The following is a 17,873-nucleotide window of genomic DNA, read 5'->3' as shown; positions in this document are numbered from 1 at the left end:
AAAAGCAAAGTGGTTTAAGATCTAGAAAGAACTGGCATGGTCAGAAATATCTTAGTAACTAGGACATAATTTTCATGTTGTCATTGCACTGTATTAATGATTGAACTTTGTAGTCTTGCGGCCAGACTGCATCCTTTAAGTGCTCTTATTTCAGGCAGCACTGAAAGTCACTGCATGCCAAACATATTTTGCTGTCAATGTGCAGGGAAATGTTTGTGTTCTGAAAGCAGCACAGCGTTTTCTCCCTTGCATATTTATTGCTGAGGTTTAATACTCACAGGGTTTTAGCCAAGAATGGTCGCTACAAATTTAGGGAAGCTCCCAAGCCCGGTTACACAGTGGCACAAATACAAAACTGCTGATGGAACTAAGGCATTTGACAACACAGTGTTATAGCACAGCCATCCTCTTTATTAGGGGAGGGAAGTATTTCCCACCTGAAGCTCCAAATCCCACATACTTCTTGATCCAAGTGAAAAGCTGCTTAGCATATGGCAGAGAAATTAAGATGTTTTGCAAGATTAACTTCACCGCTGAAGACAGGGTGGCATGATAGCATTCAGTTCCAGCTGATGAACACTATGTGCATCCCTTCAGGCTACAGACAAGATGCCAACAATGTCCTCAGTTAGTCCTCATTTTTGGAGGGGAGGGAATGGAAGGGGAAAAAAGACCTTCATTTAAATAGCCAAAAATTTATACTATCTTTGGAAGAAAGTAAGGACATAAGCACAAAAACTATTCCCACCCACCCTCCCCAAAAAAAGGATGACTAAGAGCAATCTCTGTAATTTACTTTCCTGTGATGCACATGCCCCCTCAATAACTGTAATATGTTAAGACTACTAATAAAATTGACATTTTTCTTAAACACTAGGAACCATTCATTATTTTTATCAAGAATACAAAAATAAATAGAGGTCACAGAGGGCACACAAAGTCTGAGGTAAATTTTCAGCATCAAAAGAGCTGAAAATACTTGTCTGTCATGATATCATTTCTTGGCTTGGTAAACCATGCACGTCAGATGAGGCCTGAGGAAGTAAGGGGGTGGATAAAAGGGAACTCTGTGGAAAGAAAGACAGAAAGAAAAGAACAGACAGACAAAGAAGAAATGAGAACCAATCCACTAGCAAAATGCTACCAAAAAAAAGTGCCAGAGAAAAAGTTTTTTTTGAAAATTGCTAACTGCAAGTTTTTATTCTAATTTTAGTCTGAGAACAGAACATCTGATAAAGGGATGAAATGTGTGCATCAGCCACAGAGATATTAGCATACACAAATGGGCCACGGCCCCTCCAACTGTTGTTAGTGCATTTTTTTTGTGTGTTTGCAGACACCATGAGGGAGAAATTCATCCTTGATCCTTTGTGTAATTGGATTAAAAAGTCAGTGGAATTACATCAAAAATGAATATTACCCAGAATATCTTTATATTGATGTGATTATATGGTATGGGAAGCAGACCTTAATACAAGCTATTTTATTTTTTTAAACTGAGAGTTTAACTGGATAGCATGGCTAAGAAATAGTATTGTACAGCTTTCGTTACTTTTTTTTTTAAGTGAAGGGGAAAGGCCTGAAAACTTAGGCACATTATTATTTATGCCACACTCCTCTTCCCTTTGTGACAAACCATCACAAGAGACAGAAAGAATGAAATTAGTGTGGAATACTAGGCTCCACAGCGATTCCATTTAATGACTTGCAAAACATTCAAAACAATTTGTAGATGGTAAACTAAGAGGAAGATCCAATAACAGAACATATCTATTGAAAATGGCACGCAGACACTAAGTCAAGGATATAAGACAAAAGTTATTCACTCATCTGGGCAAACAGTGAAGTCAAAGTGAACTTCGAAGTGGACTGCCAATTATAGACACACATGAAAACTATCTAGAAAATCCCAATGCAATTAATTTTGTTCTATTTTGCTAACTTTACTGTTGTGCCTAGCTCTCTGATTTATACTCAATCCATATATAATTGTTGCATGTAAGGCAATGTCTAGACAGAAAACACATTGGCCAGCCCTGTTTTACTGAAATACATCCAAATGGTCATATAAGTAATTAGCAAGAAAGCTGAATGTGTCAATAATTCTTAATTTAAGGACAAAAATTAATTTGTAATTTATGAAATAACTAGATGCATCTGAAAGACTAATTATCTGGTTCCTGTGTCTTTGTCAAGGATAATATTTAGCACTTACACAGCACTTTTCATCTTCAAGTTGTTTTATAAACATTCACTATAATTAAACCACATCATGCTTCTATGAAGGAAATGTTATTGTTTGTATTTCACAGATGGCAAAGTTTAGGCTACAAATAAGTGACAAAGAGAAGGGGACACAGTGTCAGAGAGGTGCTTACAGCTCATGTTTGCTTCAGCTAGGGAAGTATGATGGTTATATATGATTGCTAGTCAATTCTGTTTCCGTTATCGTCCTATCTTCTTAAACTGCCAGCAAAAAATCCTAAATGAGAACAGACTATGGATTCTGTTCATCTTAATGTAAGCAATAAAGGTCAGTATTTTACCATCACTGTTATTCTCATCCAACATGATGTTACCTTCAGTGACTACAGTCAAGGAAAAGCCATACCTCATGATATTTCTCTCAAGCTCTTGCAGTGAATATAGTCAACAGTGTAGGTTCTCTTGATCTCAGGATCAACAGAGCTTGTCTACAGATGCAGAACAGAACCTCAGAAACACTATTGTGCTTCCATAACCCAAGGAGGAAACAGTTGCTTTGGTATATTGCTACTGAAGGCAAAAGAGACTTCTGTAATTTACTGAGAAGGCTTCTATATGAAACATTAAATTCATTGCCATGTGAGTGCACCTATACTTGAGTTTAGTCCTCCTGAATTATCCTAGCTCTAGTGATAATGTTGCAAAACCATGATCAATGAGAAGAGTTGTCATGTACACCATGTCACCAATGCATTACAGGCCTGAATGTCATCAGCAGATGCAATTCAACCCACAATCTATGTCAAGCCAACTAGTTCCTGAACAGTATAGCCATTAATTTGAGATAGGTAATTTTGCATGGCGGGGAGGGATCAGGATAGGAACAACACTACAATTAAAATCTGGCCTAGCTGTTCAAGGAGGATAAAATACAACATACTCATACATGATACAAAATGAGCTTTTTGGTGCTGCAGGAAAAACTGCATAACCTGTCAATTCGTGTAGCTATTTATTTGTATTACGGTCACAGGCGGTAGTTGCAGCCAGGGTTGGGCCCAATTGTTCTGTGCTTTGTACAAACATATAAAGAGAGACCCCCTTGCCCCTTGTAATCTACATTTCTGAAAGTACTTTCATTGGATGAAGAATTAAAAACAACCACAGCAATATATTGCACAAACAAAAATTTCGATCATCTGTAGCCCTGTTTGGTAGCTTATGTCAGATCAGAGTGAGATGCTTTTGTGGAGCAGCCCTTGAGCTCAATGGTCAAGTGCCATACATTGCTGGGGAAGAGTGCAGTGCTGCTGCCTGCTTGTGCTGTGTATTTACATGGAAGACAAAGAGCTAATACAGTTCCTGGAATTCATATACAGGTATATACAAAATACTGCAGAAAGAAAAGACTCAGGAAACATTTTACAGATAAAACAAAGCCTGGTGTATAAGCTTCTTCTCATTCAAATAGTGATAATATTAAATAGCTAATATATTCTTAGAAATAAGGGGAACCAGTCATAAAAAATAAGAAAAAAGAGAAGCCCAGATAGGCTCTTTTACTACAAATGCCAGTCCTGCCTTAGGCATTTTTTGTCCTTTCCACTTTCGAAGCACTATACCCATAAGTTATTTCTGATGTTGCAGCAGCCAGGAGATTTCTTGACTGCTTCAGCAACACAACACCCAGAAAACAGAGTCTGGGTGGTAATACTGTCAGGAACAACTGTACAGTATGAAAGCTCAGATATCTATCTATACTCAACTCTTTGCTGCGGTAAGTCAACTCATAGTTGCAGGTATCTGATCCTAAAGTGCATGCTCTAATCTACAATCTTTTGTGCGTTTAACATCTGATAAAATATTCTAATTTCACAGTCCTGCAAAGCAAATCATCTGTATATCCACAAAACAAGTTTATTTATAGCACTAATACATTGCATCCCTGCCAGAAGACTTACGGATCTGTGGGCCTATCCGTATGTTGAGATGGATGCAACTGCACATTTGCCCTGCCTTCCTGAACTGGGCAGTGGAGGGGCATACACCAACGGCAATACATGATCTTTTGGACATGTTGGTACATAACTGCCTTTGCAGGGAAAGGCTTGTCCCCCTGCAAAGTCTTTAAGTAATGTAGCTTCATGGTTTAAACTATCTTGACACCATCTGAAAATGCCAACAGTCAACTACTGACTGGTCTTGTGTCATGAAGAAGGGGCATCTTTCAGACATGGACAGTTATCTGAAAGGGAATAGATGGAGATCTTCAACTCAGTTTCTGTAACCATGAAATCTGATATCTGATTAACAGAATTAGGCTGCACTCAGACCTATCATCCAAAGATGATCCTTAAACTGTCCTTCAAACTAAATCCATTTCTCTTTCAAAATGTTTAAAACTATTCAGGTAACACAATTGTGTACAGTTTATAATCTAAGGTCTGGTCCAATTTATAAAGCTCTGTTTCTTTATCCATTATGAGATGTATGTTCTCATGTAAATTTTTCTCACACTGATGTTACTGTAGCTACCCACTGATCTTACAATTAAATCACTTTGCTTTGATCTTAGCTCTTAACTGAAGGCCTGTGTGAACACTTTTCACTTCTGCTGAAAGGACAGGATGGGCTGGCAGACTGAATAAAATATTAATTTAAGACAACCATCCTACCCTTCCTTCTTTCTCTCTCTCTCTCTCTCTCCTTTTATGTTGATGTAGAGGATTTATTTAAAGAATGCAGATCATGTAAGTCACTGTTCTGCAAATCACTTTAAGATCCAGTGACTGTAATGAACAATTTAAATGCCAGCTCAACATAAACAATATTTATAGGAGGACAGATAATTACTAATGGCACTAAAATTTAAAAAGAATTGCTTAAAAAGGATAGTATGAATGAACAACAAAGAAATACAAAGGCATGGTAATGTCTCTCTGAAAAAGCTTTCCACTTCCACATGTATAAATCCTCCCCCTGACCTGTATACAATACTAAGTTATTGACTGATTGCCTGCTTTTTCACAAAATTAGAAATAACCCAACTTGGAAGTAAGTTTTGGCTTCCTTGCCTCAAATAGGACAGATTTTTTCCCCATCTTTGCCCCTTTTTATTTCTTTAAATACATATTTGCATACAGATGCACTCCACTTCAGATTTCAATTTCAATTATTTAATGTAATTAACCAACACTCTGTGAACAACTAATATTAAACCAAATTATTCAATGAAGAATACTAAACAATAGATATGATAATGTCAGATATTTTAAAACAAGAGTGCCATAATATTGTGCAGAACTCTCCGATAAATAATAGGATTCTGTACTTGTAATTGAAAGTCCAATGTTTCAGCCAAATACCAACTATTACTTGGTTATTATTTTTTTAAGGTAGCCATAACATTCAATACAATTTCTCCTGCCAAAAAAATGGTAAGTGTCAGTAAATAGTGAACACAGTTTTTGGAGGTGGTGAGCAAATACTTCCAGCTCCCATTTTCTGGTACACAGAAACAGAAAATTGCTGTATTCATCCTGTAAGAAAATCAAGCTGGATGTGATTTTTACAGAGTAAACCAAACCTATAAACTATTGCAAAACTATTGATAAGCTACAAGGAATTATAAAGATTTGGTCTATCTACATATTTCCAGGAAATATTCGTACGATATATTTTCTTGCTGTTCTCTTTATATAAGACTTAGAATATTCATTCAAGTTTTCACAGTTTTAATATTTTTAAATTCAAATTAAACATATTCCTGCCACATATTTGACTAATATTTATTGCCTTGCTTATTCTCCGCAAACATTCAAAGGAGCTCTTCCACAAACAGCCATCTTAAATAATTAAAGGAAATTGAGGGAAAAACCTCCCAGATATTAATGGAGCAAGATGACATATTCAGGAGATAAAATAATTGTATTTGTACCCTAAAGAAAAAAATAAGAAAAGATGCAAGTTGCATGGGTAAACACTCAAGAGCCAGGCAATGCCAAACATAAGGTTGCACATGTACGTCTTTTGTCCCTTTTTATTTACTGGTGTAGATTACAAGCTGCATGACAAGGTCTCACTTCAGAAAGGTTTACTCCACAAGAACAGAGGATCCATAAAGGGAACTGTTAAATAATAGCTTCTGTGAGCAAACTCCTCTGCTGGATGAGCCGTGACTCAGTGTTAGGACACTGATTTAGTACTTATTCAGGGAAAGACTGTCACTGACTCTCTTAGGAAATCACTTGGGTATTTTGTAGGGATCTCCTACTCAAATTTGGGTAAGGCCCAGTCCTGCTTACCGTATCAGGACAGTACTTCAATGAGTAACTGCCACATACTGTGCTGTAAACTTCATTACAAAAGCATATAAATGAGAGATGATTAATTTTCACTCAAAAAGTTTTCTCTCCAATCTAAAATTGAAGTGGCAAAGATTCAGAGGATTCAGTATAGGTATCTATCACCTAATTACTGTTAGAACTTCGAAGGAGGTGGTATCATCAGGAGTCAATAAGGAGGAAATGAGCGAGAATCTAACAAACACAGGGGAGATAGGCTTCTGGTAAATCCTTAAATAAACATGGGATCCAAAACTGTAACAATCTTCAATGAATTAAGCATTCGGCAATGCTGTGGACTCTAAAAGCCATGACTGTGTTTTAGAGCAAGAGGTTATGACTAAAGATATAGGACTCTAAAGATCTACAGGACAGCTTCATAATTAAACACCTACACAATGATCTTAACCAGACACAGTTGCTCTTCCATCCCCTATCAAACCTAGGAAGCTTGATCAGAAATATTTAGATACTTTGAGAACATGCATAGCTTTCCTACAAATCCATCATCTTGAAACTGAAATGTAAGTTCTCACTAGCAAAAAACAGTAATTGTGAACGGATGTGTGATGCAGGTGCAAAAGCAGCAGCTAGATATGGTAGAAAGGAGCATATACAAATATTCAGGACAAGTAAGAAGAATTAAATATACAGTACAGTGCAGTCACAAAATTAAAAATAACAGAAGATCGTATCCAAGGCAAAATATACAGGCTTGCATTTCCACAGGAAAGAATAACACTGTTTGGACTGCTTGAAACAAACGGTTTCCTTTATAGTGGATTTTTTTTATGACCTTATATTTATGCTAAAACACTGTGAGACTCTGGCTAAAAGATCATCTAAAATTTGAGTAGTAACATATCCTATTCTGTTCATGATAAATCATAGACAGGGAGATCTTAAAGCAGGCAGAGAGGGAAAAAAAAGAATTTAACATCTGAAGGGAACCTATTCTTAATTCCCCACGATCTTAAATTCAGTAGCACAGCCCCCTAAGCGTGCTGCTCTTGATACTAAGGGACGCATCCAAAGAGAATATACTAGCTACAGGTCTGTTCTTTGCAGAACACAGAAAATGCAAAACACATTTTGTTAATTTTCTGTTCTAAAACATAAACTTCCCTAAAACCATGGAGAAAAATTAATCAAAATTTGCTGAGGAAGAACACTTGTGTAAGTAATACTTAAGTCTGCTTAAAGAACCTATTTGATTAATTTCATTCCTGAACAAAGAGTCTGAAATTGTATTACATTCCAGGTAAGCCCTGAAAATAAAGTAAGTACCATTTTAGCTACAAAATAAATCTGAGAGCCTAAGGCCTTTTTGCTTTCAAAAATACGTGGCCTCAGCACACAGATTGTTAAGACAAAATGCAGATGAATATCTTAACAGCTTGGTCACTTATTTCCCAAACAGATGCTTGTTAACATCTGTAGACCTTTCCTTCCCTCAGAGAATATGGTGGTACAGGTAATAATCATGATTTGGATGTTTAAGTTAGGAAGCTAGCATAACTGTATAGTCAAAGGAGAAATGTTCTTCTGAGGAGGCTATTTCAGAGCTAGTTTACCATTCCTTTCTGAACCACTCTCTGGAGAGCGCTTGTCGCGAAGGAGTGATGCACTTCACTCGTAAGAGGGAAGCAGCACTACGTTTATTGCAGTAAGACAGCGACTTAACAAAGTTCAGTCATAAATAAGAACGATTTAATGAGGTTTGATTGGCAAGGTTCACTCAGTTATTTACTGCATGAAGGACAGGGTCAGATGCATGTGCGAAGGAAACCCTCCTGTTGAGTCATGAGGTTCAGAAAGGACCCCCTTGCTTTCTAAACTCCTTCGGAGAGGAGCCTGGGTGCGACTGGATCCAGTCCTAGTCCCAGACTTGGTCAACGGTTTATGTCTAAGGGATTATGTGCACAATTAATCAGAGATATAACTCAGCAAAGTTTCACGAAGTTCGCAAAAGCTCAGCATGCTGTTAATCACTTACCGAGGATCTGTCATGGGTAAGGAATCTCTCAACCTTGAGGACTAACCTTGAGGGGTGTCCCTGCTTAAGGGGAGGTTCTGCAGTGCAGCCCGCTGCCGTGCAGGAGAGCTCCATGGGCTCTGGGCTGCCCCCTAGTTATGGGGGGGGGGGGGAGATGATTGACTCATAGTCATATTTGCATGCTAGATGGGCCTTAGTTGGCGCATGCTCAACTAGCTCCCACATACGTGCTGTTTGCAGGGAGGTCAGGTTGAGGGGGAGAGAGCACATCAGTGAGGGGGGGAAAGGAGCACACCATCACAGCGCTTCCTTTCTCCATTGACTACACTGAGCTCCTGAACTAGCCATTTAATTTAGGCACCTAAATTATATTGTGCAAATAGCTCCCTCTATGTCTAAACCACCCTAACCAATTAGCATCTTGCAGACTGAATCCAGCTGGTCTATCGGAGCAGGGGAATGGAAGGAGTACTTCGCTGGCTGCCCTGCTTGCTGGCGAGGTGGTTGGATGGGCTGCCATCCCATGCTGCACGCTTGCAGCTTCAGCAAGAAGGAACTGCAGTATTCCACCCCTTACACACACAAGGCAGCTCCGGGCTGACGGAGGGGAGTGCTAGCCCCGCAGCTGCCTGGAGGTACAGCGATACAGCTCCAGCCCGCAGCACTGTGAAGGCTAGACTACCCTGATAATATTTTTGAAAATGATGCCCCACAACCTCTGCTCTTTGATGTCCTGGCTACATCTTAGACTAATTTTGCTTCACTGAGTCTCCAAGCTTCAGTAAAATTGTTTAATCTGGTTGGGCACTACAGAATTTAAACACAGGAACGGATTCATTCCATACCCACAACTTTTCATATTGATAGTAAGTATTTGTGGAAGAGGACTAGTGTGTATGTGTGGGGAAAGGACTGGAACTTGATCTTCAAAGAATAAGTCATAATCAATAACTTAATCATTTAATAACAACTATTTTTTTTTTGTGTAGACCCATTTTCATGGCATGTTGAATTTATTTTTTTAATTGATACTAAAATAACAAAGATCTTTTATTAAAAAGGAAGTTATAATGTATGCACCCCAAACTAGAAAAGTTTTTGACCCTAAAATATGAGACAATATTAGCAATTCTGCATCTTGGAAAATGTTTTATTTTATTCTTACACACAAATATGTGGAGATGTAATATGGATACCACTGGTACCTACAGATGCAAAAATTTAAGAAGAAAGCAGAAATTACTCAGATTTTAAGATAAGGCAGGAAGTAGTTTTGGACCCACAGTTCTTTAACTTATAAAATAAGCATAAGACTTGTCAGCACAGAGCTAATACCAGCACTTCATCCCAAGGGCTCACTTATATTTGGCTTTTTTTTTTTTTTTTTTTTTAAGCAACCTATACTATAGTAGTAGCTTTAGATGAAGTGAATAATGGATTTAAATCAATTTTCCATATGGACATTAGATGAAGTCCCAATCCTTGACTTCATCTCTTCTTCACAAGAAATTTAGTGTATAATTAACTTTTCAGATTCCAGGGTAGACTTCTGGGGCATGTGTGCATACAGTCAGATTTTACAAATCCTTTAAGGATCATTCACAAACCTAACAAAATAAGTTCTACATTCTTATGGCCAGGAAAATCAGTTGCCAAATATTCTGGGAATGACTGATTATTTTTCTCCACCCATACAAATTTTCTGTAATAAATCAATATGATGTTTCAAAACAGTTTAACTGTAAAGTAATTAACAACTGTTTTAAGCAGACTACTTTCCTAAATTGTTCTAGAAGCAGTAAATTTGCAGCATACAATCAAGTCTCAACCTTTACTTTGCTTGCTTGCTTGTATTCCTATGCATTACTTGTGCATGTTTGCTTTTATTGGCTACACTTTTCCTTTTTAAATGAGAAAGCCTTGAAAAATTATTTCAAAACAATAGCAGACCATGCCTTGCCTAGACAAACACTGAATAATGTTAAAATGAATTTATTAACACAACATAAAACTGTGGTCCATAAACCATGATTCATGGGAGGCTCTTGTGAGACAGACAGACCTTGTTCAGGGTCACAGGAAATTACTGTCACTATGGCAGTCACAGGAAGCTATTGCCACTATGATCCAGTTCGACAGGAAGAAATAAGTATGGTGCTTCCTGCAGTAAACTATTTCTCAATGTTACTGCCGAAGGACCAGCAAAAACTGGGGGCTATTGGTGTACATAAAATACAATCCCTTTAACGTATGTGGTCAGAATCTCAGCAAGTGACTCAGAGCTTCAAATCATAAACCTCTTGACCTAAAATCCTTACATCCCAGTCTAGATATTTTTCCCAATATCTACTATCCTACTGAGACATTATCACCTATTCCCTCATAAACACTCCCTATAAATCCATACACTTGCTTAGGGCTTTTGTATGCCTACACTGAGTCAGATGGACTGCAGCATGAACAGACAGCAAACACAGATGTATCCAGCTAGCTTGGATACCAGTAACAACACAAATTCCAGCTACTAGGCAATTACCTCGGTGCAGTCCATTCTGGAGTCTGTTATCACTGTTTCACTGTTACTGACAGCTAAATTTGTTAGTTTAAACGAAGCTGATTATTTCTAGATATGCTGCAATCATCCATTTCAGCTTCAGTGTAACCTCGATTATACAATATTTATTTGTACTGTCCCATTGTAACCTTAAAGTGTAGATGTGCTTGTACTTTGCGTCAGCTCTTTCATGGTAGTGCACTTCTATGGAACCTCATGCCCACAGAATTATGTTGTTACCACTACGCATTTTCTTATACTATACAGACCCTAACTGGAAGCGCTTGTATAAACTGAAATACACATACATGCCGCAACTATTCACATACTTCAAGATTTTCTATTTGCAATTAGTTCAGTGGAGTGATATGTTTTTGTCATGACAAAACAAATCAGTATCACTGAAGCATACATGTATGTGGGTACACAGGCCTGCAAACAGGGAGACTTCAAGACTCGATCTTTATCGCGTCCCAGCTTACACACACAGAAACTATTCTTTCACTCATGTATACCCACACATACAGATACAATCATATCTACTTCTTACAGGCACCACTCAACCACATCACATCCGTTCACTCACTCAAGTTCACTACAACTTCTTTTGCCACCCAGTCTGCCAACATGCTGTTAAACGCATCTTCATACAGCTTTGCATTTTTCCTGCCTTCAAATTCATCAGTTTTTTTAATCCCCTCCAGTTGTATCTATTTTCTTATGCCAAATTATTCTCTCTCCTCTCCCCGTGTGAAAATTTATCAGTTCCTCTCTCTTGAATTCACAGTTTCTTTTTTCTACTTTTGTCCTTTCTGCCAATTGCTGAACACACACAGACTCATTTTAATCTACAGAAAGGGTGCGCGAGTGCAATTTGTTTCATTAACATCATTCATTTTATTTTGGCAGTTTCTAAAGGCTCCAGGATAGAAACAAGGCCCCAACTATGCTAATCACTATGCAAACCAGCCACAGAAAGACAAATCCTATCCTAAAGAGATTACAGGCCAGATTTAAATAAACAGAAATTACAGGGTGATCAAAGGAGTTTGGGATGGGAAAAATTATATAGAAAGCACTTTTTTATTCAATGAACAAATTTCATCCTTTGTCAACATACCTACTGTTAACATGCTCCCATTTAAAAGTAACCCATCATATCATGTTTCTGCTGGACATTAGATTAGAATGGTGTATAAATATCTTCATTTCTCTCTTTTTAAAAGCACATATAACACCTTTCAACATGTAAATGATACCGTAACAAAGCTGTTTACATTCTATTTTTAAGACCCCCTTAGTATTTTAAACTGACTGGGTGAAGCACATTATCTCCTCTGTTATTACAATGAAACAATTCAAACAGAGTGTTAACAAGCCATACACCCAGGTTTGTTTCTTACGCTTAGCATAAGGACTGCTGGGGACTCCAGTAGATGTAAAAGATGACAGTTAGCATTTTAATGGCTACTGTCTGCCATAAGCAACACCTGCTGAAAAGCAGAGTGGATTTCAGAAAGCATTAATCTCACTGCAGTTTTGGAAGAGGAAATCTTCCATTTTACACCCATCTTTCAGAAAAGTCCGAATTTAGCATAACAAAAAGCCTGCTGGGCTGAGCTATTGGATTTCAATGTCCCATTAGCTCAAGGGCTAAGCAGTCTCTTTGTATTAGTTGGTAATTTCTTGTAGGCTCAGAATTTACTGCCATCCTTCTATACCACCCCATGGCAGGACTAGAGAAATGAACTGTGGCAACTGAACTGACCGGATAGCACAATTAGAATCACAGAGGTACAAAGTATCTACACAAGCCATGCTGTTTTATAGTAAGGAACATGAGAGTTCCCCCCCACACACACACGAAATCTGTCCTGAAGAGAGTTTCTCAGAGTTTACTGACACCTGGAGTGCTAGCGTTTGTAAACTTTTGAAATACAGTACTACCTTTCCTGAGTAAAAGCAAGATAGAATATACAGTATGACAGTACATATTATTGCACACTGCTCACCCCTCTGGCTAACCTGGTGCCTTTTCCTTCCAACATTAGATTTGAGATGAACAGATAGATTACTACTAGTGTGAGGCAGTATAGGGAAAACAGTATTAGAGCAGATGAACATACCTCTAACATGCAGAGCAGTCCTCCGCATGCAGGGTAAGATTTGGTTTGCTGTTGAAATACGGCTGGGGTATCTCCAAGCATTCTCTGCATAAGAGAGTCCAATGTAAAAAGAGCTCTGGTGTTACATATAAGCTATCTTCACTAATACATTTTTACCTATCCTGGGACTCAACCGAATAACGTTAAAAGTTCCCAGAAAGCAAATTTGTATTTTCTAGATGCGTGCCATCCATTGTCACAATTGCACAGACCAAAAATAAGACAGGAAAGAAGAGCAGAGTCCTTCCGCCAGTCCTATGATCACTTATTTTATACCAGGCTCCTTCAAGATGAAAACTCCATGAATCATTCAAAATTTCTGTAAACCTTCCCAAGCCACTGTTGCCTTTTCCTTGGCAGAATATACAAAACAACCCTGACTTGTAAAACTGACATCTCACATCTGATGTAAAACTGAGATCTTTGCACAAGGACAGGTTTGAAATTAAGGTAACTCAGTAGCAACACAGATCTCCTCACTATTCTCTGCAATTCTGGCAATGGAAATATTCAGCCTTGGGGGCTCCTACATAGTTGCCATCTTTCAAAGCACTAAGGCCTTAGGATATAGAATACAGATCTTTTACAAATATGGTCTAACAAAATTGTTTCAGAATGATTTAGGCAGTAAAATTAATGGTCAGTAATTTTGGAAAAGCTTACCAAATCTGATTTCTTTTAACCCACAGATGATACGCTGAATCCATCTGCTGTTTCTCTGCGATACAGACTGATGAAGCTGCAAGCATGGCTGGAAAAAAAATAATTAAAAAAAATTGTAATTCTCTATCCACTACTCCCTCTCCCAACAAACATTTTATTCTACCCACTCACACTACCAAGCCATTGATTTAACAAATATGGTGGTAAAAGAAAAAAAAAAAATCTAATAAGCAGTTTTATCTTTAGCAAGTTCACTTGACTGTATTTCTAATGCATTTGTCTCAAGAAATGTGTCTAGCTCTGTTCTTCCTGATGTTCGCTTATGTCCCTTATATACTTCACGACAATGATAATGCATACATTATATCCATCATGCAAGGTAAAGCAGTATAAAATCAAAAAGGGAAAGAGTCTTCATGTCCATAACACAAGTCAAAACACAATGTTCAGGGCAACAGAGTAGGTTACTCATGCCTTGCCTTTACTACCTGCTAAAATCCTACAGCTAGCAGCTTGCAAGATCATGTTTTATTTGCATAGTTATATGTAGCTTTTTTGTTGTTATAGAAGACGATTTAGTCCAAGTCGTTGTTTATCATTCTCATTGAGAAGTTTATTGTTTGTATTACCATAGTCCTTTAAATGCATGTAAATCAGTTTTCCTACAACGAAGTAAGAAAAAGGTGAGTATACTACTAGGCCATTAATCTGTTCAAGGATGTATCTAATAATTTCATTAGTTCTTCAGGTTCATTACTTATAAGTTTGGGGTTTTTTTTACTTAACAACCTGGGGTGTAGCTGTTTCAAGGGTACTGTAAGCATATGGTTGGTAGCAACTTTGAAATCTGCCAATAAAAGTCACTAACTTGAAAGAAACACTAATATAGTTTATTTTTAAAAAGTCTTATAGACTCGGTTTATTACTTTTCAGCAAGTTTCAATTGCAACTAAACAGTGTATCTCTGGTAATAGCACAGGGAAGAATAAAACCATCCATGCTTTAAGATCGCTTTTGTCTCTTTCTCTCCCCAGTTGTTCATACTTTTCTTTCTCATCCTTCCCTCCTTCTGTTTTTTAAACACTTCTCTTCTTTCTCCAAACACATTAGCTTCAGGAAAAACGTAAAATCACATATATAACATCCTAAAACATTTCCTTTTTGCTTAGGAAAAACAAGATTTCCTAGATGGGTGGAAAAAAACGCCCAACACAGTAGGAACTATTGAACCCACAGGAAGAAAACCACTGACTCAAAACATCTTGAGGGGAAACGTCGTTTCTTTTTCCTCCCCTTATCTCTACGGTTCTTGTTTTTACCCCATGTACCTAATGTAGGCAGCTTCATCTTGTAAAGTGCTGATTTACTCTACGCAAGACACCAAACCCTCTGTCTCCCTCGCGCTTCTCCTCTCCCGAGGGAGCTGCCCGTTTGCCACATTCAGCGCTTCGCGGTTTTTCACCCCCCCCCCCCGTAAGGGCCCTGCTCGCCCCCGCAGCGCGGGGCACGCACCGCTCCGCCCCACAGGCCGCACGGTAACGGAACCGGCACGGCCCGAGCGGGGAGAGAGAGGCTGCCCGCCCCGCGGACCGACCCCCCCCTCCCCGGCCGCCCTCCTGCCCTCGCCATCTTCCCCCGCGCCCTCGCCCCGCCGCCCGCAGCGCGCATGCCGTCCCCCGCGCGGCTCCCGCCTCGCGCTCCCTGACGGACGCCAGCCCCCACCAATTACCGGCCTCTCAGGGGAGCGGCTCCTCCCTCCGCCAATGGGGTGGCGGAATAGCACCAAAGGCCCCACCCCTTTAGTCTGTAACGGCGTGTAGAGCTTCAAGCCACACCCCTTCTTCCTCTTCCCGACTCTCCATTGAATGAAGTCCCCGCTGGCCAACGGGAAGTTCCCGCTGGGCTTGACGGACTGCTCCTCTCTCCATTAGCAGTAGAGAATCGAGCCGCGCTCGCCAATAGGCTGCCAGATGCTGCCCTAGGGGGCGGGCCCTCCCTCCCAGGCGGGCGGGGAAGGCCGCGGTTATCGATCCCGCTGCTGGAGGGAGGCGGCGGTGAAGCAGCAGAGAAAATGGCGGCCATGGCTGCGGAGGCGGCAGCGACTGCAGCGGTGCCGGGCGATGGGGGGGCCGGCGAAGCTGAGCCCGAGATGGAGCCTATCCCAGGCAGCGAGGCCGGCGCGGACCCTCTCCCTGCCGTCACCGAGGCCGTCGAGTCGGTGGTGCCTGATGGGGAGGAGGCCGACGGGGGGAAGGTCGCTCCCGGCGAGGCCGAGCAGCCGCCGCCGCCGCCCGTGCAGCTCTCCCGCAGCCCGGCCGGGACGCGGGAGCCGGAAGCCGAGGGGACGGCGGCGGAGAAGTTGCCGTCCTTCACCCCGGAGGTGGGCTCGCCCCAGGCCGAGCACCGGCGAGCGCCGAGCCCGGAGCGCGAGGAGGAGCCGCAGCCCTGCCCGCCGCCTGCTGGGCACCCTGAACTTCCCGAGGAGGAGCCGCAGCCCTGCCCGCCGGCTACTGGGGGCTCCGTGAAGCCGGAGCCCGGGGAGGAGCCGTCCCGGCCGGAGGAGGAGGAGCCGGATGCTGCTGATGCCGCCGCTGCCGAGCCGGAGTGCCCGGTGCCCGTGGCTCCGGCCGGAGGGGAGGCGGCGGCGGCGGCGGCTCCGCTGCTGCCGGGCTCCGAGGTGCGGGTCACCCTGGATCACATCATCGAGGACGCTCTGGTGGTCTCGTTCCGGCTGGGAGAGAAGCTTTTCTCGGGGGTCCTCATGGACCTCTCTAAAAGGTGAGACCTCACGGCGGAGCCGTGCCGAGCCCGAGCCCCGGCCCCGGGAGGCCGCAGCCGGGACGCCCGCCCGGGGGCCGGGCGGCCTCTGCCCCCTCGGGGCCGGAGCTCGCCGCCGCCTCCTGCCTCGGCCCCCTTTAGCCGCGGGGAGGGCGCGCAGCCCTGGGGCCTGCCGGGCCCCTGCCCCGGCCCTGCCGCCCGGCCTCGCCCGCAAAACGGGTCGGAAGGGGGAGCAAGGCGCTTCCCCCCCCCCCCCCCCCAAAGCGGCATAGACGGGGGCAGCGGCTGCCTGGCCCGCGCCTTTCGTAGCGCAAAAGCGGTGCGGAATGGGACCTGGGAAGCGGGGGCCGGGGGAGGGACGAGCACATGGACGCTTCCTTTTAACTCGGTTGCGGCTCACGTCGGGCCTCCACGGCTCCTGGCTGCTGGGCAGAAAGACCTGGGCTGCAGACGTTGACATCTGTTCCAGTCTCTGTATATTCAGACCCGGAGATTGTTTTTTCCTGTTGCCTTGTGTTGTGCATTGCCTAGGTAACCTTATATTTTGGTACATGTTATTTTTTTCAGAATAATGGTTTTCAAGCCGGGTTATTGCAGCCCTGAAGTATGGTTATTGGTACTAATTGCTCCTTGCATGTAATGTATGGGGTGAAGTATAATGGTTCTTAAATACCAGGTTTTTATTTCAGGAACTGATATCTATCACAAAGTAAGTTAAGCTTTTTCACACTGTGAGGTTTGGGTTTTCTTTTCTCATAGCCTTCCAAGAACCCCTTGCTATAGGAAGGCAAGAACTCATCTGAGTGTATGTTGATAAACATTCAACTACCATTTACAGGTGAAAATATCTTTTGCCCTTACTGTTTGTATTCTGAACATATAAGCACTATGCAACTACATGAGAAAAAAGTGAAATTTGACCAGGTTTTTTTACTGTTTAAGATAGATGGAATGCAAAAAGTGCATTTTTTTCATAGTTTAAACTGCATGTGTATTCTTATGTCCTATTCGCTACTGTTCAGGTTACTAGCAGCTGTTTAATAGCTCTTTTGTAATATCAATATTGTCAACGCCTTCTAAAAGAAGGGTATTAGTGACCTGCATTTTTGGTCTGGGCCTAGCTTCTTGTTTATGTTTTGAAACAGAAGGCCTTTTCTGAAACCAAGTTC

General features: G+C 41.3%; 2 protein-coding genes across 16 annotated transcripts in view; one reads left to right on the top strand and one right to left on the bottom strand.

Moving 5' to 3' along the window:
- The window catches only part of FABP6 (fatty acid binding protein 6), a 44,957-nt gene extending 28,998 nt beyond the window's left edge, over window positions 1–15,959 (bottom strand). For 2 of the 10 annotated variants that reach the window (XM_013953693.2, XM_067304968.1), the window contains exons 1-2: window positions 13,927–15,387; window positions 13,225–13,308 (exon numbers count right to left, since the gene is read on the bottom strand). In XM_013953693.2, coding sequence (XP_013809147.1) covers window positions 13,225–13,305 — 81 coding nt within the window. In that variant the 5' untranslated portion in view covers window positions 13,306–13,308; window positions 13,927–15,387. Of the gene's footprint in view, window positions 1–13,224; window positions 13,309–13,926; window positions 15,388–15,438; window positions 15,455–15,648 lie in introns of those variants that run through there. The other 8 variants (XM_067304969.1, XM_067304970.1, XM_067304966.1 and 5 more) reach the window with 7 other exon arrangements.
- A 31-nt stretch (window positions 15,960–15,990) lies between these two features.
- Window positions 15,991–17,873, top strand: part of PWWP2A (PWWP domain containing 2A) — a 54,677-nt gene continuing 52,794 nt past the window's right edge. For all 6 annotated transcript variants that reach the window (XR_010885651.1, XR_010885652.1, XR_010885650.1 and 3 more), the window contains exon 1: window positions 15,991–16,704. Coding sequence is in view for 3 of the 6 variants with exons in the window: in XM_067304960.1 (XP_067161061.1) it covers window positions 15,998–16,704 (707 nt within the window). In the remaining 3 variants the exon portion in view is untranslated. The remainder of the gene's footprint in view (window positions 16,705–17,873) is intronic.

Source organism: Apteryx mantelli, chromosome 14, assembly GCF_036417845.1.
Source record: "Apteryx mantelli isolate bAptMan1 chromosome 14, bAptMan1.hap1, whole genome shotgun sequence".
In the NCBI taxonomy this organism is placed as follows: domain Eukaryota; kingdom Metazoa; phylum Chordata; class Aves; order Apterygiformes; family Apterygidae; genus Apteryx; species Apteryx mantelli.
Note: the sequence above shows the minus strand (reverse complement) of the source record. Positions and strands in the feature narration are given on the sequence as shown.